This window comes from Lactuca virosa, chromosome 7 (genome assembly GCF_052849685.1).
Source record: "Lactuca virosa cultivar CGN04683 chromosome 7, Lactuca_virosa_CGN04683_v6, whole genome shotgun sequence".
Lineage (NCBI taxonomy): Eukaryota > Viridiplantae > Streptophyta > Magnoliopsida > Asterales > Asteraceae > Lactuca > Lactuca virosa.
The window spans coordinates 166,437,731-166,461,751 of NC_136432.1; the positions used below are offsets into that span (position 1 = coordinate 166,437,731).

Here is a 24,021-nt window from a genome sequence, read left to right on the forward strand (position 1 = left end):
GGCTATCTTTGAAGGAGGGCTTAATTATTCTACGAATGCTTCACAAAGGTTCTGCCAGGTTCATATTCTTCTTGGTGCTAATGACTTCAGCCAAATTTTTGTATCTCCATTAAGTGTCACAAGAAGCATCCTTAATAAAGTTGCATCTCTTGAAACATTTGGAACATTAATTTGAAACGTCCAGTATTTCATCAATGTGCTTGAAGGCATCTTCGTAATCTTTCCCAGAAAATGGTATGTCTTTGAGCATTGCAAGAATGTGGCCCTTGAGCTCAAAGTTTGTGGCAGATGGTATTGTGGGTGAAACAAGACCCGAACCATTATCGTTACGCACTCTCCTCTTGTATTCCTCCATCGTTATTGTTGTGACATCCTTCTTCTGAATTGTATTCAATTTCTAGCTCGTACCCAGTGCCCTTCTTGTCGAGAGTCTTCTCAAAGCTTTTGGATTTATCCAAGTGAAAAATACTACTTGACTTCTCAACCTTTTTATTTTTCTTTTTATGGAAAGCCGATTTTGGATCTTCGAGTGGTGGTATGATAGGAAGCTGTGATCCCATGGTCATATATCACTGGAATAAAATAGAAAATAAACGAATCAAAACGAACTACAAATAAACTGAAAACTTTTTGCATAGTGACCATGATGTGGAAGATCGGGCCCACGGCATGACAGTTGGATACATATAAAAATTAAAACGATGTAGAAAATCTTTGCAGTGTTAAGCCCATAAAAAGGATCGATTAACTAAAAGTGATTAAATTAAAACCAAAATAAGCTGCTCCCTGGCAACATCGCCAAAAACCTTGATGTGCAATTTATATACGGCTTCTTCGTGTTTTCCTTTTTTATTTGGCACTTTCCTCGTGTTTGTGTTTCGAATCTTTTCTTTGTCTATCCATTGTAACCTTATTTTCATTTTCATGATGTTATTTTGTTTCCATTTTCATATTCTCAAACGTAATATCTTCATAATTGCCCACCCCTCTTCATCACTAAACTCTTTATCCAATTTAGTGTCCTTAGGCCCATCTCTATTTCTTCTAACTCATTGACTCCTTCTTCATGTTCCTTGTTCTTCCAATTTAGTGTTCTTTTATTTCCACTCTAAGTGTAAGCTTGGAGTCATTGATGTCAACAAGGGCTCGCACGGTGCTAAAAAATGATCGATCAAAAATAATGGGAAGGTCCTCATCTTCTTTCATGTCGAGCATAACAAAGTCAACAAGAAAAACGAATTTCCCAACCTTGACTAATAAATCTTCTACAATTTCGCATGGATGGGTAATTGAGTGATTCACCAAGTGGATTATCATTCTAATGCTCTTTAATTTTAGCAACCCAAGCTTCTTGTAAAAGGAATAAGGAATTAGATTAATGGTCACCCCCAAATCAGCTAAAACATTTATAATAGTGGAATTGCCGAATTTGTAAAACCCAATTCAATGTATCAATCGAAGTCTCTAGAATTGGTGCAGAATCTCAATCTAATGATCAATGCAAAACAGTTATAATCAATTAAGAACACGGTATGGAATCTTCGATGCACACTATTATTGATTAATAGTCGGTACATAAGATCTCTATGTTTCTCGGTTCACTCTATCTCCCTAAACTCGAAATTAGCTAATTGGAATGACCAACCTTGAACACGGCTGAAACAAAGCTATATATACCTAGAACTAATTATGAAAGCCCATCCCAAAACCTAACCGAAAGCATCATTAAGCTCACCGAAATCACATGGTGATTTCGGTCCAAACACCACCGAATACAAGGTGTTTTCGGTCCTAGACCGAGAACTCTAAAAGCCATAAAAAGTAAAGTATAAACCACAAATTATGTCCTAACAATAATCTTCACTTCTTTTTCCTTCGAATGAATATACTTTTTCGATCACAAATAACTTCAAATACAGCTTCATCTTGCTTCTGGGTTTGAAAGGTTGTGTGTTGAAAAATAGTCTTCACTTCTTCTTCCTTCGAATGAATATACTTTGTCGATCATAAATGCGTCTTGAAAAGTAACCATGACTAAAAAGTCCCTTTGGATCACAAAGTCATAAAGACCCTTCTCACCACAGTTGTTCAAGGACCCAGCCTTGGCTCAGATAGAGACTACTCGCAGTATCTATGTGAACATGGAGGAACGCACTGCGATTTGTTGAGTATAGGAGAACTACTCGTGGCTATTTTTTGATGTTAGCCCCTGCATATCCTCGATCACAGATCTCAATACAGTTTTTCAAATTAACAAGTTAACTTGGCCCTTGGCGAGACATTCAATGGTTTCTGAATCTCAGCTGAGTGTACCATTCTAGTGTCAGTGAGAGTTAATTAGGAATAACTCACAAAACCATCCTGTGACAAAAATATCCGAGGACATATTTCCACAGTTTAGCATGACACGAGGTCAAGGCCATTTGGCGGGACATTCAAACGATAATCGTGCCTTGCAAGGTGCATCGCTCTGGTGCCAATAACCGTTAATTCCTTACTTGTGAAGAATGTATCCGAGAATACATTTGAGTCTCCGCAGTTTTGCATGACAAAAAGAATGTCAAGACCTTGGGCGGGATGTTTAGCGATATCTATTTCCCGGTTGGGTGAATCGCCCTGGTGCCATGACGGTTCTTAGGTAAAGATAACTGACAAAACCAATTTTGACAATCTATATAGTTTCAGACTTTGAATTCCTTAAATACGACAGTTCTTAAAAAGAAACTGCCTAACCGATAGTTTGTACAGTTTCATGCCTTCAATTCCGTGTGAAAGTAGTGTGAACTGTAATGACCGTCAATTCCTTTCCAAGTTTCTTCTCCTTGCTCATAAAACTCCGACACAGTTTCCTTGAGTCCCTTCTTCTTTTGAATTCGCGTTTTAAGACAAATGAAATTTTTGAGATAAAATAAAAATAAAAATAACTAAGAATAAAAATAAAATTAAAATACACTAAAAAACAATACAATATTTTTGGATTTTTGATTTTTCTGAAAAAGAAATAAAAATAGAAATAAAAATATTTTTGGATTTTTGAATTTTATTATTTTTGTTTGGTTTTAATTCTCCCCCTAAATTTGTGCATAGAGGAGAAAGAAAGAAAAAAAAATATGAACAAATTTAACGAAAACAAAAATAAAATACAAAATGTACAAAACAAAAAAAACTTTTAGTCTTCAAAACGAATCATTTTAAGAAAACTCACAAGCACATCAAAACGAGCTTTTCCAAAAGGTTTTGTAAACAAATCGGCCACATTGTTATCAGTTTGGATTTGTTCCACATGAATAAGTTGACGCTCAAAATAGTCTCGGATAAAATGAACTTTAATATCTATGTGCTTGGTTTTAGAATGCTGAACTGAATTTTTAACAATTTGAATAGCAACATCATTATCACAGAAGATAGGAGTGTCAAGAAAATTCAAACCATAATTTTGCAGTTGATATTGCATCCAGATGACCTGAGAACAGCAAGCAAATGCAACAACGTATTCAGCCTCAATTGCCGAAGTGGACACAATTTGTTGTTTCTTGCATTGCCACGAGATTAGTCTGTCTCCTAAGAATTGACATCCAACACTTGTAGATTTCCTGTCAATGTCACAACCTCCATAGTTGTTGTCAGTAAAAGCGTAAAGATCAAATTAACGGTTTTTAGGATACCAGAGTCAGAGGTGACATTTTCAGTAGAGGCGACATTTTCTTCCAAAACTGGTGAATTGTCAACACTTTTTGAAGATTTAGCAGGTGAGTCATCATCTGCTGGTTGGGGTTTTGGAGTGCCACCATTCGAGCTTGTAGATTCATCCTGTAGTATCAATGGCTTGATGGGTTTCGGCAGTGATCACTTCTTCTTCATCATCGTTACTTGATCCATACGAGTTTGGACGGGAACCTGAAACATTATCAGAAAACACATAAAATGGTTTAAATAACTCAGCATAATCAAATAACCAATCAGGTCCGACTCGAGTGTCTGTCTCGTTTTCTTCTAGCCACTAGACATCAAAGGACTCCACAATCTGTTTGGTAGCTTTATTAGACCCGATAACCAGAGCGTCCAGCATACCCGATGAAGTAGCAATCGTCAGCCTTAGAATTGAACTTTGGAATGGCCTCCAGATGAAGAAGAGTGCACGGGCATCCAAAAGTGCGGAAATGAGCAACAGTTGGTTTGTGACCATAGAGGATTTCATACGGAGTCTTCATTTGATGTTTGTTGATTAGGATCCGATTCTGAACATAACATGTTGTATTGATAGCCTCAGCCCAGAAGAACACTGGTAATTTTGAGTCACACAACATTGTTCTAGCAGCGTCAATTAGGGTTCTATTCCTTCTCTCACCAACACCGTTTTGTTAAGGTGTGTGAGTAGCACTGTATTGGCGTTGTATCCCTTTTTCAGCACATAAATGGTCCAGAATAGCATTCTTCAATTCTGTCCCATTGTCACACCGGATGCCTTTCACCTTCTCACTGGTCTGATTCTCAATTAGGATGATGAACCTCTTGATCAGCTCTGCAGTCTCACTTTTATTTTTCAGAAAGAATACCCAGGTAAAACGTGAGTAATCATCTATTATAACCAGACAATACAAGCTTTTGTTGATGCTAAGAACATTGAATGGTCCAAATAGATCCATATGAAGCAATTGAAGAAGTGTGTCGATTGACTTGACCATTTTTGGCTTGTGCGGTTTTTGATAATGTTTTCCCTGTGCACAGGCCACACACTTCTCGAAGGTGAAATTTTTTTGGATAGGCAACCCTCGAACAAGATCATTTTTGGCAAGACGATTTAGATTCTTTGAATTTGCGTGACCAAGATGACGATGCCATAGTATAGCATTTTGTTCAGAAGTCTTTGAGAACAGGCAAGTAACGTTCTCTGACATGTTGTGATACGTGTCAATGCTATATGCGTTGTTTTGACGTTCTGATCTCACCAAGATCCATTCTTCTGGTAGGACGATACGAGGCTTTAGAATTAAGCACTCCTTCTTGGTGAAATGAGTTGAGAAGTCTCTATCGCAGATTTGAGAGACACTCAACAAACTATGTTTCAATTCAGGAATGAAGTTGACATTTTCAAAATTCAACACACCATTTGTAACGGTCCCCATTTGAGTGATCTTTCCCTTTTCTCCTCCCGCGTTGTAGACATAACCACCATTAATGTTTTGAATGTCGTGCAGTTGAGATATGACTCCTGTCATGTGCCTGGAACAACCACTATCAACATACCATAGTTGTTCCTGCACAAGTTGCGAGATTAATTAGTATTGGGAACCCAGTCCATCTTGAAACTGGGTTGACCATTACTATCAACTTGGGATACTCTTTCCCATACCATATCTTGTTTATCAAATATTGATTTCAAAGAATTTACTTTGGGTACCCATTGGAAATTTGGTTTGATTACTTTTTTGTTGGACCGAATGGGACCTTTTTCACTTTCCTTTGGGGTGGGACTACCTTTCGATTTAGGCTTGTATTGTAAGTGTGAGCTAGAGGACGACCCTTAAGATGACTTTGACCTCACCTGATTTGGTTTGGTTGAACCATCTCTTGAGTTATCTTTTGTTTTGTCCTTGAAGGCCTGATTCTTGGCCTTGTCATCATTCCAATTGTTATTACGGGGACGTAACCTCGAAGGATTTCTTTTGGAAGATCTCCTCCTTGGCACATTCGTCCATCCGAATTCAGAGAAGGGAGCATGAAAATGATGTTAAAAGTTTCTAGCAATGTGACCTGGAGTCCCACAATTAAAACAAGTCTTTTCTTTCAAGAAAGTGTTATTGGGGCTTGGTCCTGGCCCAAAAGAGTCTTGTTTCAAAGAATTTACACACACATATTTACATTTATCAGACTCTTTCACAAATTTACGTGACTTAAATTTTTCAAAAACAGGACTATTTAAATTTGAATTAAAAGCAACATCACCACAATTTTTAAAAGAATCCAAAACAACAGTTTTAATATCTTTGTTCACACAATTATTTGAAACAGAAGCAAAAGAAACGTTAGTCTTTGAAAGGTTTTCAACAGATCTAACATTATTAATGTCCTCCTTGTTCTCATCTTCCACTAATACTTGATATGCACATGAGGTAGAGACGTTAGTATCGTTCACCTCAACACTTTTAGTCGGGCCAGATTGTTCAGTCTTAACTGAATTTGATACAGGGGGCTGGCCATACTGAGCAGGTCTTTCCATTTTTACGGTCTCAGAGGTAGAAACATAATTATCATTAAAAGGAGGTGGAACACTATGATGGTGAACACATTTCTTAAAGTTAAATTCAGCATCTTTAAATTTAGCTTTGAACGTATCAAGTTCGGCAGTTAATTTGGCAATTTCCTCTTTAGCATAACGATGGTGAACACATTTGGTGCTATATTCCTCCCTAAGCCTCATTAAATCTTTATTTTGAGCATCTAGTTTTTCTTTAAGAGGCTTGTTTACTTTCTTAATTTCATAGATTTCATTTTTAAGATCGAAAACTTCTCTAACTAATAACTCACTACGCTCACGATATTTATTAACTTTATCTATGCAAGATTTAGAGCATGAAACTTCACTAACCTCTTTGGTGGTAGGAGTGGTGGAGACCATGAAAGCAAACTGCAACTCCATCATCTTCTCTTCTGCCAAATTTTCATCTTCACCATCTTTAATCTGGGCAAGATTAGCTCTTCCATTTTCAGTAAGATTGAGAGCCTGCATCTGATCTTCCCACGAGAACTGTTGTGCCACCATAACATTCTCATTATTCGGAGGCGCTTCTCTGTTGTTTCCAGCTGGAACCAAGGCCCTCTCAGCATTGTTTTCCACTCTTGGCTTGGTGCACTCACAAGCAAAATGACCTGCCTTATGACAGTTGTAACACCTCAACTTACTTTTGTTGAAGCCTACTTTCTTATCCATATTCACTCCCCGGTTATTCTTTCCAGTTCGTTGAGTGAACTTCTTTGCCCTGAACAATGCCAATGCAATTTGCCATGATATGTCCATCTCTTCAACATACTCAGGGTGAATTGGATCGAGTTCTCCGATCATAACTGGAGGAACTAATTCACTAGCCACAAAGGCATTGTAGCAATTCATGAATCCAACCATCATAGCCATGTTTTCTTCAGCTCCTTTGGCAGTGACTGGAGTCTGCGAGTTGGATTTGATGGTGGAACTGGACGCAGAGGAGTTGGGAGATGTCATTGGTAGACCAAAAGATGGAGGAGCATGATGCAATGGTACAACTGAAAATGCATTGTTAGTGAATGCTCCTAAGCTTGCAGTTGAGTAGGAATTGACATGATTAATTTCTCTCTGCTTGTCATCCATGTCACATGCTTTGATAATAGCCATCACTTCGGCAAGAGAAAGTTTTCTTAGGTCCTTTGTCTTCTTGATCATAGACACATTCATATCCCAATTCCTGGGAAGTGAAATGAGAAGCTTCTTATTTATCTCAGAGCAAGACAACACGTTTCCAGTAGTGCTCATTTCTGTGTTGAGAGTAATAAAATGCTGCAATTGGGCTTCCAAAGTCTCCCCAAGAACATGACTAAACATGTTGAATCTTTGACGAAGAAAATCATGTATGCTTTGCTTCATATCCTCATTCCCTTCATACACCTCAATCAAGGCTTCCCACAAAGCCTTAGCAGATTTATACTCACGGAAACCTTGAGCGATGTCAGGGGACAAAGCCATGGTAAGAATAGCCAGTGCCTTTTCATCATCTTTAATCTTGTCGAAGTCCTTATTAGTGTAGTCCTCTATAGGCTTATCAACCATAGTTTTAGCTTCATCATCCAGAGTGGTTGTGATCTTGACTGGACCTCTCAGGAAGCTTCTCCATACTTTGACATCCTTCATTTTAACATACTTCTCAAATCTAAATTTCCACTCAGGAAATCCATCAGCAGTCAACAGCCGGGGAATTCGAGTTGTTGACCCCACAACTGAATCAAGATCACTTTGCATTGTTGAAAGAGAAGTGTTGTATGAGTCCATTGAAAACCGAAAAGTATATGGTTTAACCGAAAACTATTAGGTTTGACCGAAAAGTCAAAAATCAAGATTGTTGACCTAAAACTCGTTGACCGAAAACATTGACCGAGATTGTTGACCGAAAACCCTGTTTGACCGAGATCATTGACCGAACACAAAGTCAGACCGAAAACTAGACAATTGACCTAGTTGCTGACCGAGAACACTGGTAGCCGCCGAAATCACTAAAACCTAGCTGAGAACTTAAACTTGCCGCCGAAACCGTCCAGACCAGTTCGAAAAACTCCCAAAAATACCGGAAACACGAAATTGATAATTTATCAAAACCAATTTCGATCAAACTCTCCAATGTAGTGAAGAGCACGAAGAACAGCTGTAACACTGTAAATTTTCAAACAAAATTTTCATTTTAAAATCACATAATTCTCATTAACACATTTCAAAAAAATCCCAAAGTATCAAATTATCAAAAACACATATCCATTCTAAAAATACATGATCCTCAAACATAACTCCATCTCGTGTGTACAATCAAGTCAGTGCCTTCCAACGATCCTAAGAAGTATCCGAAACGTATATCACATAACACGGTAAGCACAAAGCTTAGTGAGTTTCCTAAAATACCACACATATCTCATTAGCCTCTCATGGCTATAACTCAAATAAGACCCTCCGGTCATTGTGTATCAGTGGGACCCTCCAGTCCCACAACTCGGGTGGACCCTCCAGTCCGGTATCTTAGTGAAGACCCTCCGGTCTCACAACTCGGTTTGGACCCTCTGGTCCTAACTCAAAAAGGCACAGAATAATACACAACATAAATCACAAAGAAATAATGTAGGATATCACAATACCCAATATAAGCACATAAGGCCCTCCGGTCACACAAAGATTACCACTCTAGGTAAGTATAGTGAGAAGACTCACCTCGGATGAAGAACAACTCCTATAGATGCTGCTGCTGCACACCGACCTCTAACACTGAACCAAAACCCACAATTAACTCAATTAAGATCTAAGACCAAACCTCAATCATTAGGTCTAAAGATAGTCTACTACCCGGCCCACAAATAACTTAAACTCATTGGGTCCACCAAGGCCCAATACTAAATGGGATCTCCCAAGGCCTAACTCTTAAACATAGGTCCAAATGGCAAGCCCAACACAAGGGCCCAATACAATTTTTTATATACATACATATATATATATATATATATATATATATATATATATATATATATACATATATATATATACATATATATATATATATATATATATATATATATATATATATATATATATATATATATATATATATATATATATATATATATATCTGATCAAAAACCCCAGCATAACAAGCCCTAATCTAGGCCCAACACTTAAGGCCCAAAATAAGATTTAGCCCAAAAAGCCCACAGATAGATTACGCGGGGCATACCTCCATTGGTACGCTCAGCGTACACACAATTTCTGATCGGGCCATCGGGGACACTTGACCAGTACGTGGGGCGTACTAGATTTACGCTCGGCGTACGTCCATATTTCGTTCTTCCACTCTCTTGGTCTTAACCCGTTAAGACCATAGCTATACTCTCAGATATGGACTCCCTAAAGGCTCGTACTCCATAAAGTTCGTGACTTTAAGCCTTTGCATGGCTGATAAAGTCCCAAACCCAAATACACTCACTCTTTACTCCAAAAAATGCTTATTTACATGCATGGGGTCGTTTTAACATCCAATACCTCATTTTTATGAATCTCCTCCACTAGAAACACTTAAAAGGACAGATATTAGGCTCTAGAGTTCAACAACTCATAAAGCTTCATGCTTTGGGACCAAAAACCCTAATATGGACCATAATATGCTCAAACCAAAAAGGATGAGAAAGCTCTAAGCTTTATACCTTCAAATGATGCTCCAACCACAGAAAAGCTCAGATCCAAAGTCTGGACTCCAACTCCATTCTCTTCAATTCTCCTTCTTCACTCCAAGAATACCACAAGAACACTTAGAAGCCCACAAATGGACACTCAAGCTCAAGGGATGGAAATTAGGGTTTGGATAGGGTCGAGGTCTGGAAATGGTGGCCAGAAATGAGGCCATCCTGTTCTTTAAATAGGGACACATCCCTCATTTAGGGTTTTCACTATGGGCCTAGTACGCCCAGCGTACCCTCTGGTACGGCCAACGTACTAGGTGGCTCTGCATAAAAGTCACGCACATGAGTACGCTAAGCGTACACACACGTACGCCCCGCATACTCAACTGCCACCTTTCTCAAATGAGGGACTTAACTTGCCAAAACTTCAAACTATCATAGCTTCATCGTTATAAGTTCATTTCCAATGAACCTCATATGCACGAAAAGGTGGCGAGAAGCCCTACTCTTCTAACAACTAGTTGCAGCCCTAAGGCTTCCTCATGCCCGGGTTGCAGCCCACGAACCCTAAATCACGGATGATCCGAAACAGGATGTTACAATTCTCCCTCACTTGAATTAGATTTCTCCCTCGAAATCGCTCCTTATCATTACTCAGATCCCAACATTTAGCCCGAGAAGCGTAACCAATTATTCGGAAGATAACCGATCTCCCTCAAGTAACCGAAAGCAAACCGAACCCTCCAACTCGAAGAAGAACGAACCCTTCACTGTTGCAAAACCAACTCTGCCTCTCCAAAACTTGGAATCTGTAGTGGTATGTCTCCCCGACTGACCGCCCATTCGGTATATCCCCATGTCATTCGCTCATTGAATAACAGATTCGATAAAACATCTCCAACTCTGATTACTCGTCACGACTGATGGAACAAGTCATTAACCATAATTAGCTGCTGAACACTCCTGCCGGACACACCAGTCGACTCCAACCAAAACTCAAAGAAACGGGGGTCATCTCGCACCAATGACCAACCTCCGATTATCCTATCAGAACCCATCTAAAAAGTGAACCTCAATACTCGGTCCTCAACACTAAATGAAGACATGCCAACCCACATGGGAATCGAAAATCTACTCTAGGTCCGACCTCTCGTTAGACACTATCATTTCACTGCCGACCCTAGGATGATTCAGCTTCGGCCCCAAAATCAACGTCCATGCCTGACCCAACTATCCACTGATAGCCGGAAACATAACTCCAACTGCCTCTTAATGCTAGACACCAAATCCGACTACAAGATCGACTCCAGACCTAGCAGTTGAATTTTCGAGGCTACCCTAGCCCATTCGGCAATAGGACGTCACATGAGTCCTACTCAACCAAGATGACTCAACTAATCACACTGAACTCCATAATCACGAAGCTCGCTTTACCCCAAGCAATTTCTACACTCGGTTTGAAATCGCACCCCCACACACGACCTCGGTCATTTACCACATGTTACCTCGTGCGCATCGTGGTTCTTCCCAAACCAATGAACAGGTTCATCCAAGTCTAAAACATCAAATGGGAAACACACCCCTCTGAGAATGTAATCCACCCGAAATCCCCACCTGCTCGTTCTCCTCACAGATAGAGCGAAACTCACCCAACATAGTCTGGTCCGACACAGAGTTGGAACCACTCGTCCGAACCTAGTACTCAACTTATAACCCATGTTCCATGCATATACGCATGCATTACACCTCGATCCTTCTGACTTGCGACAACCCTTCTCTAACTCAAAACACAACGGGTTTCGACCATTGCTGAGACCCCAGTCTCACCCCTGGTTTGGCCACCAGGTTCCCATAGACATATTTGGCAAGGCTACCCAGGCCTAAGAGCCCCTCTGCATCACCCTTAACTAGTAAGGCTGCGGATCCCCATAATTATACAACACTCTCTCACTGAATAACCAGTGCTACGGCTCCCTGTAGTCCTACGACACTCTCTCATTGCCTCGCGGATACTACGGCTCCCCGCTGTATTACGATACTCTCTCTCTGACTCACGTATGTTACGGCTCCCCGTAATCATACGATACTCTCTCTCTGACTCATGTATGTTACGCCTCCCCGTAATCATACGATACCCTCTCTATGACTCATGTATGTTACGGCTCCCCGTAATCATACGATACCCTCACTTACTCTCCATGGGCTCTCTCCACGGTCTCCCCTGATAGTCCTTAGTGATTACTCCCACTCGGATCTGTTTACTCTCTTATCACCCCACATTCTCTTCCCCAAGTCGTCACCACACTGAGTCCACTAGCTCATGCTCCGTGGTCCAATCATCGATAGGTACACATACCCACCCAGATTAAGCATCTCTACTCCTGACGACAATTGCCGCAACAAGACACTTTCTCCTGCTACAATTCACATCTGAATAGTCCCGTCCGATGACAATTAGCTGAAGGGCTCCCACTGGAAAAATAGCCACTCAGTACTCCACTTTCCATCTCACAAACTCAAGTCTCAAAACAATCCCAAAAATTTAGGGTGTCATACTCAGATACCCCGGTACACCATCACGGAACCTCACGATGTCTTGTCTCATCCACTGATCTTCCACTCACGACATCATACTCGGATACCGCAATACACCCTCTCAGAATCTCATATTGTCTTACCTCGACCATTGATCTTCCACTCGCACAACTCGCAACCTCAAAATACTCCAACTCACAACTTGAAACACGGAGGAATCGTCAATGACCAAGAACGCGTTGATGACAATCCGAAACCCCATCCCTTCTGCTCAAAACCTATGCGAGAATACTCATACCGACTCTGAAGTTGGTTGCCAAACAAGTGCTGCCCTTCCTGGAGTGCATATAACAACCCCTATATCGAACTAGAATTTCTCAATAGTCGAAATTGGTCCTTAACGAGCCAACCGCCTCGAACTCAACCACTACAAACTCGAAGGGTTCCTAACCGCAATAAGATCTCTAACCAATGGCTACTCGCTGTGGATACACTCATCCTTTCCTAAACACGTATAACATGCATCATCCCGTTCTGCACCTTGCCTCATCCACCAATAACCCAAGTCTTCATGTGTCCGCACCGCAGATCTCCATAATCAGTTCTCTAGCCTCCCTTGAACAGATCACTAATTCTCTCAATAGAATACCCAGTTCTCCCCCACTTAGGGTTCGAACCATCACTAACTGGCATACCAACAGTCTACTCCATAGTCAGTTTCACCAGGTACATCACACTTGACTCTTGGGATCGTAAAACGTAACACTCGATGATCTTCCCGATCGAGACCAAGCAACTCCAAATATCCCGAATCTCAGATGAAATCCTTGGAACCCTCCCAACGTGACTGCCTCTGGTCATCCCGAAATCCCATACTGACACACCGCCGGATATCCCAACTGTCCCGAATTAGTCACGACTCTCAATCTGGAAATAATGCACTATCACACACTTCGTCTCCGATCCCTCAACCAACATTCCATCACGAAAATTATCATAGGAGCAAGAGACCTCACTCTCACAATCGATACATAATGTAGGCAACGAGGGCTGCCGCCCCGGTATACTCCTCTTGATCACCTGGAACTGCTGCTAAAAGTTTGCCTTACTCAACTAAGGCATCTCCTTGTCCTCATCCATCCTAGTCCCCACTGATGACTCTCTCACGGTATAAGAAATACCTTGCAGCAATACACCACACATACTCTGGTGAAAATATCTCAACTAAATGCTACCCCACAGGGTTTACCTCCAAACTCTGAAACCGAAAACTCGTTATCTCCTTCGCTCCTCAATGGAAACGGAAATAGTGTAATTCTCGTCACAGAAGGTGACGTCTCAACCGTCGACCGATCACTCAACCCAGGCCGCAATCCTCCACAGCGTAACATCTCCACTTTTGCTCAAGTCCCGCGTCCTCAACTGGCAGCTCACCAGTCAAACTCCTCGGGATCTAAACTCAATTTTCCTCGCAAGGTACACTCTATCGAAGCTCAACCGACATGTCCCTCTGGCCCCACAGTTTAACATATCCTTTCTCAGCCTTAATACCCATCGCTGGATAACTGGTAAGATGAAAACACACTCTGCTACGAAGCATGGTACCCGAACCATGTTATCTCCCTTAACATGCTATTTAGAACCTCTGGAATCCTCCCTGTTTCAAGTATGGGTCCTCTGCTTTCAGTAGTACGGGCCCATACTACCTGCCACATCTACCCATACTTTCCACACGGATCGTCCCAGATTTCCTAAGTAGCTGCTCAACCTTCTCGATCATAAATCCTATTACACATGTTCGCTCCCCAGCGAATACTCTCTTCTATCAGCGTACTCATCTGAATAAAGTCACTCCCTAGGCTCTTCCTAGGTTCTCACACTTCTCTGCCATCAGCTGCTGAAGATCTCCTCATGATGCTAGCCATCTACCTCTTGAATATCGTCATATTCACTTAGTAGCTGTCTCCCATCAGCAAGAGTTCCACAAAGCACAAATCAAGCAGCATTCGGTCATCGAATCACCTCCACCAACACATAAAGCCACTCTAGCATACAGCTCCACTCGCTCTATCTGTAGCTCTAAAAGGCATTACCAACTCAGGCAACCCTACCCCTCTTGGTTATCCCACTAATCTTTCACTAGGTTCCTTAAATGCACATCTAGGTATCTCTCCTAGATTACTCCTTTACTCAAAGCTCTCTCTAAAAGATTCTTGCCAGGTACTCTTACTCAACACATACACAGAGCAAATAGCAGATAATATCAATCAATGGCCTTTCCTAGGCTAAGGCATCACAAATCAGGCAACTCTCGCCCTAAGATATGAAATACCTAGCCTATCCTCTAGCATGCATCACTAATATCTCATGAATATCTCATAACACAAATAAGTAAGGGTATTTTGGGAAATCACCGTTCGGGCTCTGGCTGATTGTACACACTGCTCTAACTCGTTTTCTCTTAAAACTCTTTCTCATTTTAATAAAATCATTTCCTTTGAATTTTTTTTCTCAAATCCTCAGTTTGAGTCAAGACACACCCGAAGGTACATCCGAACCCCTCAAACCAAGGCTCTGATACCAACTTGTAATACCGTAAATTTTCAAACAAAATTTTCATTTTAAATCACATAATTCTCATTAACACATTTCAAAAAAATCCCAAAGTATCAAATTATCAAAAACACATATCCATTCTAAAAATACATGATCCTCAAACATAACTCCATCTCGTGTGTACAATCAAGTCAGCGCCTTCCAATGATCCTAAGAAGTATCCGAAACGTATATCACATAACACGGTAAGCACAAAGCTTAGTGAGTTTCCCAAAATACCACACATATCTCATTAGCCTCTCATGGTTATAACTCAAATAAGACCCTACGGTCAATGTGTCGCAGTGGGACCCTCCAGTCCCACAACTCGGGTGGACCCTCCAGTCCCACAACTCGGGTGGACCCTCCAGTCAGGTATCTCAGTGAAGACCCTCCGGTCTCACAACTCGGTTTGGACCCTCCGGTCCTAACTTAATAAGGCACATAATAATATACAACATAAATCACAAAGAAATAATGCAGGATATCACAATACTCACTATAGGCACATAAGGCCCTCCGGTCACACAAAGATTACCACTCTAGGTAAGTATAGTGAGAAGACTCACCTCGGATGATGAACAGCTCCTATAGATGCTGCTGCTGTACACCGACCTCAAACACTGAACCAAAACCAACAATTAACTCAATTAAGATCTAAGACCAAACCTCACTCATTAGGTCTAAAGATAATCCACTACCCGGCCCACAAATAACTCAAACTCATTGGGTCCACCAAGGCCTAATACTAAATGGGCTCTCCGAAGGCCCAACTCTTAAACATAGGTCCAAATGGCAAGCCCAACACAAGGGCCCAATACAATTATATATATATGTATATATATATATATATATATATATATATATATATATATATATATATATATATATATATATATATATATGATCAAAAACCCCAGCACAACAAGCCCTAATCCAGGCCCAACACTTAAGGCCCAAAATGAGATTAACCCAAAAAGCCCACAGATAGATTACGCGGGGCGTACCTCCCTTGGTACGCTCAGCTCAGCGTACACACAATTCCTGATCGAGCCATCGGGGACACTTGACCAGTACACGGGGCGTACTGGATTTACGCTCGGCGTACGTCCTTATTTCCTTCTTCCACTCTCTTGGTCTTAACCCGTTAATACCATAGCTATACTCTCAGATCTGGACTCCCTAAAGGCTCATACTCCATAAAGTTCGTGACTTTAAGCCTTTGCATGGCTGATAAAGTCCCAAACCCAAATGCACTCACTCTTTACTCCCAAAAATGCTCATATCTCATGCATGGGGTGGTTTTAACGTCCAAGTCGTCATTTTTATGAATCCCCTCCACTAGAAACACTTAAAAGGATAAATATTAGGCTCTGGAGTTCAACAACTCATAAACCTTCAAGCTTTGGGACCAAAAACCCTAATATGGACCATAATATGCTCAAATAAAAAAGGTTGAGAAAGCTCTGAGCTTTATACCTTTAAATGATGCTCCAACCATAGAAAATCTCAGATCCAAAGTCTGGACTCCAACTCCATTCTCTTCAATGCTCCTTCTTCACTCCAAGAATACCACAAGAACACTTAGAAGCCCACAAATGGACACTCAAGCTCAAGGGATGAAAATTAGGGTTTGGATAGGGTTGAGTTCTGGAAATGGTGGCCAGAAATGAGGCCATCATGTTCTTTAAATAGGGACACATCCCTCATTTAGAGTTTTCACTCTGGGCCTAGTACGCCCAACGTACCCTCTGGTACACCCAGCGTACTAGGTGGCTCCGCTTAAAAGTCACACACATGAGTACGCTAAGCGTACACACACGTACGCCCCGCGTACTCAACTGCCACCTTTCTCAAATAAGGGACTTAACTTGCCAAAACTTCAAACTATCATAGTTTCCTCGTTATAAGTTCATTTCCAATGAACCTCATATGCACGAAAAGGTGGCGAGAAGCCCTACTCTTCTAACAACTAGTTGCAGCCCTAAGGCTTCCTCATGCCCGAGTTGCCGCCCACGAACCCTAAATCACGGATGATCCGAAACATGATGTTACAACAGCAGCAACAATTTTCGTCAAAAGAAACTTATAAACCCCAAAAACACCAAGAAAAATTTGAAGAAACGTTTAATATCTTGCCAATTCGATTGATACCAATCCTTGCTCTGATACCAATTGTAAAACCCAATTCAATGTATCAATCGAAGTCACTAGAATTGGTGCGGAATCCCAATCTAATGATCAATGCAAAACTGTTATAATCAATTAAGAACATGGTATGGAATCTTCAATGCACATTATTATTTATTAATAGTCGGGTACATAAGATCTCTATGTTTCTCGGTTCTCTCTATCTCTCTAAACTCGAAATTAGCTAATTGCAATGACCAACCTTGAACACGACTGAAGCAAAGTTATATATACCTAGACGTAATTACGAAAGCCCAGCCAAAAACCCAACCGAAAGCATCATTAAGCCCACCAAAATCACATGGTTATTTCGGTCCAAACACCAACGAATACAAGGTGCTTTCGGTCCTAGACCGAGAACTATAAAAGCCATACAAAGTAAAGCATAAACCACAAATTATGTCCTAACAGAATTCACAAGGTAAAGTCAACCTGCCCGGATCTCCCATTCTTGTTGGTAATCCCTCAATGATGGCAGCAGAACATAGTTCGTTAAGCACGATGGTGGATGCTTTTTCCAATTCCTTCCGATTGGTCATTACATCTTTTTCACAATTTGGAAGTTTATCCATGGATTTGAGGAATGGGGCGTTGATCAAAAGAGATATCACTTGTTCTATAAACTTTTTCTACTCTCGATCCAATGGGTTTTGCATGGCTCAAGAGGGAGAAGGAAGCGAAGGCTGATACGGTTTCAAAGAAGAAGAATTTTCATTCTGCAGTGGCCACGACATGGCCTCGTGGTCGCCACGTCGTGGGCGCTGGGCATACCACTTTTCTGCTTTTGCTTCGTTCTTCATTTCTTCCGGCTGTGGATCGGGTTGTCTTGTAGCTGTATCGCGGATCACTATTGGCTCACTTCTTTTTCAATTTATATTTACATAACGTGAGATTGTGGTTTTGGATCGGGATTTTTAGGTGGTAAACGCACGTTTACGAGTTTGATCAATTGAACCAAATGAGTTTTAATGTTTGTTATCGCGACTTGTTGGTTTCTTATTGTAGCAATAGTCACGTCATATCTTTTCTCATAAACGGATGCAAAGCATGCAAGCATCGACTCGAACTCGGATTTTGGTCTCGGGCGGTGGTTGTGCTTTTTGATAAAAGCCTCGACCCGTTTGTCTAAACTTCACTTACTTGGCCTTCTTGTATTCTTCATAAGGCAACCATTCCTTATTAGGTTTTCTCCAGTCTTCATCATCTTTGTCTCCACTCGAGTAACAAACTTGAGCTTTCCGATTCCCATTCTCATCCAACCTACAATCCTTAGTCAAATGCGGCCCATTGCAATTATCACAACCCACATGTATTGTGTGTGTATATTGATTCATCTTTGTCATCCTCCGGTCCATATTTTCTAGTTTTTCCATCACAACTACTAAATCCTCCGTAGTTCCATTGCCTTTACTTCTTGTAACATCCTCTAGAGGGTTGTGATACTCTCTACAGTGCTTCACGAAGTCTATATTTAACTCTTTGATTGCAGTCGGATCTTTCTTCGTCATTGGTCCTTGAGAATCAAGGAGTTGCCTTGTGGTCACATTCACCCCATCATATAATATAGAAACCTCTTGTTGCACATTTAAATCATGTTGAGGGAAATTCCTAAGCAATCCCTTGTATATCTCCCAAGCTTCGTATAAGGACTCGTCATCGTTCTGTTGGAAATTAACAATCTTCTTTTTTTGTTTGGCTATCTTTGAAGGAGGGCTGAATTATTCTACGAATGCTTCACGAAGGTTCTCCCAGGTTCTTATTCTTCTTGGTGCTAATGACTTCAACCAAATTTTTGTATCTCCATTAAGTGTCACCAAAAGTATCCTTAATAAAGTTGCATCTCTTGAAACATTTGGAACATTAATTTTCAATGTCCAGTACTTCATCAATGTGCTTGAAGGCATCTTCGTAATCTTTCCCAGAAAATGGTATGCCTTTGAGCATTGCAAGAATGTGGCCCTTGAGCTCAAAGTTTGTGGCAGATAGTATTGTGGGTGAAACAAGACCTGAACCATTATCGTTACGCACTCTCCTCTTATATTCCTCCATCGTCATTGTTGTGACATCCTTCCTCTAAATCGTATTCAGTTTCTAGCTCGTACACATTACCCTTCTTGTCGGGAGTCTTCTCAAAGCTTTTGGATTTATCCAAGTGAAAAATACTACTTGACTTGTCAACCTTTTTATCTTTCTTTTTATGGAAAGCCGATTCTGGATCTTCGAGTGGTGGTATGATAGGAAGCTGTGATCCCCTGGTTAATATCACTGAAATAAAATTGAAATTAAACGAATCAAAACGAACTACAAATAAACTGAAAACTTTTTGCACAGTGACCGTGATGTGGAAGATCGGGCCCACGACATGGCGGTTGGATACACATAAAAATTAAAACGATGTAGAAACTCTTTGCAGTTTTTAGCCCACAAAAAGGATCGATTAACTAAAAGTGATTAAATTAAAACCAAAATAAGATGCTCCCTGACAATAGCGCCAAAAAACTTGATGTGCAATTTATATATGCCTTCTTCGTGTTTTCCTTTTTTTTGTTGGCGCTTTCCTCGTGTTTGCATTTTAACCCTTTTCTTTATCCATGCATCGTAACCTTCTTTTTCCTTTTCTTGATGTTCTTTTATTTCCATTTTCATATTCTCAAACGTAATTTCTTCATAATTTCCCACCCCTCTTCACCACTCAACTCTTTATCCAATTTAGTGTCCTTAGGCCCATATCTATTTCTTCTAACTTATTGACTCCTTCTTCATGTTCATTGTTCTCCATTACCCAATCTAAATAATCTATTTCATTCATAGATTGGTTTTGAATTGCTGGATGGTTCATCCTAAAAGTTATTTATTCATTGTCCAATCTAAGTGTAAGCTTGGAGTCATAGATGTCAACAACGGCTCGCACGGTGCTAAAAATGATCAATGAAAAATAATGGGAAGGTCCTCATCTTCTTTCATGTCGAGCACAACAAAGTCAACATGAAAAATGAATTTCCCAACCTTGACTAATAAATCTTCTACAATTTCGCATGTACGGGTAATTGAGTGATTCACCATATGGATTGTCATTCTAATGCTCTTCAATTTTGGCAACCCAAGCTTCTTGTAAAAGGAATAAGGAATTAGATTAATGCTCACCCCCAAATCAGCTAAAACATTTATAATAATGGAATTGCCGAATTCACAAGGTAAAGTCAACCTCCCCGGATCTCCCATTTTTGTTGGTAATCCCTCAATGATGGTAGCAGAACGTAGTTCGTTAAGCACGATGTTGGATGATTTTTCCAACTCCTTCCGATTGGTAATTACATCTTTTTCAAATTTTGGAAGTTTATCCATGGATTTGAGGAATGGGGCGTTGATCAAAAGAGATATCACTTGTTCTATAAACTTTTTCTGCTCCGGATCCAATGGGACTTGCATGGCTCGAGAGGGATAAGGAAGCCGAGGCTGATACATTTTCAAAGAAGAAGAATTTTCATTCTGCAGTGGCCACCACCTGGCCTCGTGGTCGTTGGGCATACCACTTTTCTGCTTTTGCTTCGTTCTTCGTTTCTTCCGGCTGTTGATCAGGTTGTCTTGTAGCTGTATCGTGGATAACAAATGGCTAATAATTAACCTCTTTTTCAGTTTATATTTACATAACGTGAGATTGTGGTTTTGGATTGGGATTTTTAGGTGGTAACCGCTTGTTTACAAGTTTGGTCAATTGACCCAATTGAGTTTTAATGTTTGTTATCGCGGCTTGTTGGTTTCATATTGTAGCATCAGTCGCATCATATCTTTTCTCAGAAACGGCTGTAAAGCGTGCAAGCATCGACCCGAACTCGGATTTGTTCTCAGGCGGTGGTTGTTCTTTTCGACAAAAGCCTCGACCCGTTTGTCTAAAATTCTCTTCCTTGGCCTTCTTGTATTCTTCATAAGGCAACCATTCCTTATTAGGCTTTCTCCAGTCTTCATCATAGTTGTCTCCACTCGAGTAACAAACTTGAGCTTTCCGATTCCCATTCTCATCCAACCTACAATCCCTAGTCAAATGCGGCCCATTGCAATTATCATAACCCACTTGTATTGCGTGTGTAGATTGATCCATCTTTGTCATCCTCCGGTCTATATTTTCTAGTTTTGCCATCACAATTGCTAAATCCTCCGTAGCTCCATTGCCTTTACTTCTTGTAACATCCTCTTGAGGGTTGTGATACTCTATAGAGTGCTTCGAGAATTCTATAATTAACTCTTTGATTGTAGTCGGATCTTTCTTCGTCATTGGTCCTTGAGAATCAAGGAGTTGCCTTGTGGTCACATTCACCCCATCATAAAATATAGAAACCTCTTGTTGCACGTTTAAATCATGTTGAGGGCAATTCCTAAGTAATCCATTGTATATCTCCCAAGCTTCATATAAGGACTCGCCATCGTTCTGTTGGAAATTAACAATCTTCTTTTTAGTTTGGTAATCTTTGAAGGAGGGCTGAATTGTTCTACGAATGCTTCACGAAGGTCCTGCTAGGTTCTTATTCTTCTTGGTTCTAATGACTTCAACCAAAATTTTGTATCTCCATTAAGTGTTACCAGAAGCATCCTTAATAAAGTTGCATCTCTTGAAACATTTGGAATATTAGTTTGCAATATCCAGTACTTCATCAATGTGCTTGAAGGCATCTTCGTAATCTTTCCCGGAAAATGGTATGTCTTTGAGCATTAAGAGAATGTGGTCCACGCAAGGTAAAGGAAGACAAGCAACATTAAAAAAAAGAATGGAAGAACCTTGTCAATGAATCTGGTAGAAATATATCAAGACAAAAAAGCCTTATTCAAGTCGGGATCCTTGGTAACTGTCATCCATGAATTAAAAAATAAAATTGTTCTATAAATGAGGATGAATGCTGGATATGAAATTAACTGTAATATGATATTATACTTATCTGATAAATGTAAAATTACTTGCCTATCATCATGAACTTGAGAATAAGCTATCACAATATGCAAAATTACTTCCCGATCACCTTTATTACAAGCATTCACGAATAAAACAGTTTAAATTATGAGTTTAAAATTTATAAAGCAAGCAAATACTTCCACACATATTCCTAAATTATATTTAAAAGGATGTTACAATAGACCATCATACTTCTTGTAAACTATAAAAATTTAATTCTAGTGTCATTTAATTTACTTAAACGCACATTTCGTTTGTATTTTGTTTTTGTTTCATTTATAGTTTTTCTAGCTTTGCACTAGCTTTTAATTAATATGAATCTTACCGTTTCAAAAAAAAATACAAGATAAAGGAAAAAATACATACATTTTTTTTGAACAACAAACATTTCATTAACGAAAAAACAAAAGCTTAAGCGAGACGTTCAAGACAAAGTACATGAAAAACAAGATAAAGGAGAATTACACCACATACCAATTAAAAGCATTAAATTTAGACATATTCTTAATCCAATTACAGTTAAACATACTAATATCATCCACAATTGACATTGTAGCTCACTTTTCATTAAATTGTTAAAATCCATTTCTTTAATAATTCTATTAAAAGGTGTTTGGAATTTGTAACCAAATCAATTACGACCCAAATAATAATAACCAACATGTAATCGACATGATGGTGTGTGGCCTTTGCATTGAATGATTGACAACGATTGTAGCACCAAGTATGACCTGCCACATACAAAGTTATTTATGCGACTGAAGTTAAGATTCAAATTAGTTTACTTTTTAATTGAAGAGAAACACGTGGACACTAATTTTCGTTGATGTTGAGATAATAAATGCATTTAAATTTAGGTATAGCAAATTATTACGATCGTTAACTTCAATTCCAACCGTTCAAGTGAATAATATTTAAATTTAAATAATTTAATAAAACAAAGCGGGTCAAACATGTCAAAATTGTCCAAGATAGCGAAATTGACAACCCACTGTGAAATAACCTTTGTGACCGTTATTTTATCTTTTTTATTTCAAATTAGGATTGCGAATTAATATTTCAAAATTTTGCAAGCAAAATAAATTAAAGTTTCATTATTTTTCGCACAAACTCAAACTAAAATACTCATTTTCTTTCTAGATTTTCCGTTTTCGGCTTCAGAAAACCATAGTATCATCTAAGAAAGCCCACGTCGACAAAGATATAGAAATTGCATGCATTTTTAATACAAATAAAATGTGATTATAATTGCGAAGACCATCAATGTCATTATAAAATTCTTAACCCATTCTTTGTATGATGTTTTTTAATGGTTGAATAAAATATTTAAAAAGAAGGGGGAATCATATCCGGCGTAATTCTTGCCCGCTTTCATGATTATTTATTATCTTTATTGCATGGTTGATCAAAAATAAGGGGAGAATCATGAGCATCCATTACGAGTTTATTATTAGAGTTTTGACGTTAGAGACATTTGAAGACGGCGATCAATTTAGTGTTGTGATGTGACACTGATTTTTGATCTTTTACAGATCAAATTTTTGACATTACTATATGTTCTTCGAATTACGACTATTTATCTTCAGACTCTACATTTTGGGATGTCTCATTTGTGTTAGCATCCGGATCAGATCTTATGATTGTTCGAGTTTGGATTTGCGATATTTTGAAGATGAATAGTATTTTAGCGATGCGGCGTGACACTTATTTTTGATCTTCCGATCAAATTTTTGGCATTGCTAGACCATGTCTTCGGATTCACATTATTTATCATTCAGACTTTACTTTTGGATGCTTCACACTTTCAGCAGGTTATTATTCATAGATTTTTTGGTGCATTATCACTCGAGTTC

The 24,021-nt window shown here is 39.6% G+C and overlaps 1 protein-coding gene and 2 non-coding genes across 3 annotated transcripts; 2 read left to right on the forward strand and 1 right to left on the reverse strand.

Annotated features, from left to right (window-relative positions):
• Positions 1-18,810: 18,810 nt before the first annotated feature.
• Positions 18,811-18,917, forward strand: LOC145127986 (small nucleolar RNA R71). The gene has a single exon (XR_013716589.1). It is a non-coding gene; the product is annotated as a small nucleolar RNA R71 (small nucleolar RNA).
• A 1,231-nt stretch (positions 18,918-20,148) lies between these two features.
• Positions 20,149-20,652, reverse strand: LOC145127293 (uncharacterized). Its single transcript, XM_079062513.1, has one exon. It carries the CDS (start codon positions 20,650-20,652, stop codon positions 20,149-20,151), a length of 504 nt encoding a protein of 167 aa, XP_078918639.1.
• A 923-nt stretch (positions 20,653-21,575) lies between these two features.
• LOC145127941 (small nucleolar RNA R71) lies at positions 21,576-21,681 on the forward strand. Its single transcript, XR_013716545.1, has one exon. It is a non-coding gene; the product is annotated as a small nucleolar RNA R71 (small nucleolar RNA).
• The last annotated feature ends 2,340 nt before the right edge of the window (positions 21,682-24,021 follow it).

What these genes read in the sequence shown, in the direction of transcription:
- LOC145127293 (XM_079062513.1), bottom strand. Translation starts at nt 20,652, where the DNA reads ATGCAAGTCCCATTGGATCCGGAGCAGAAAAAGTTTATAGAACAAGTG.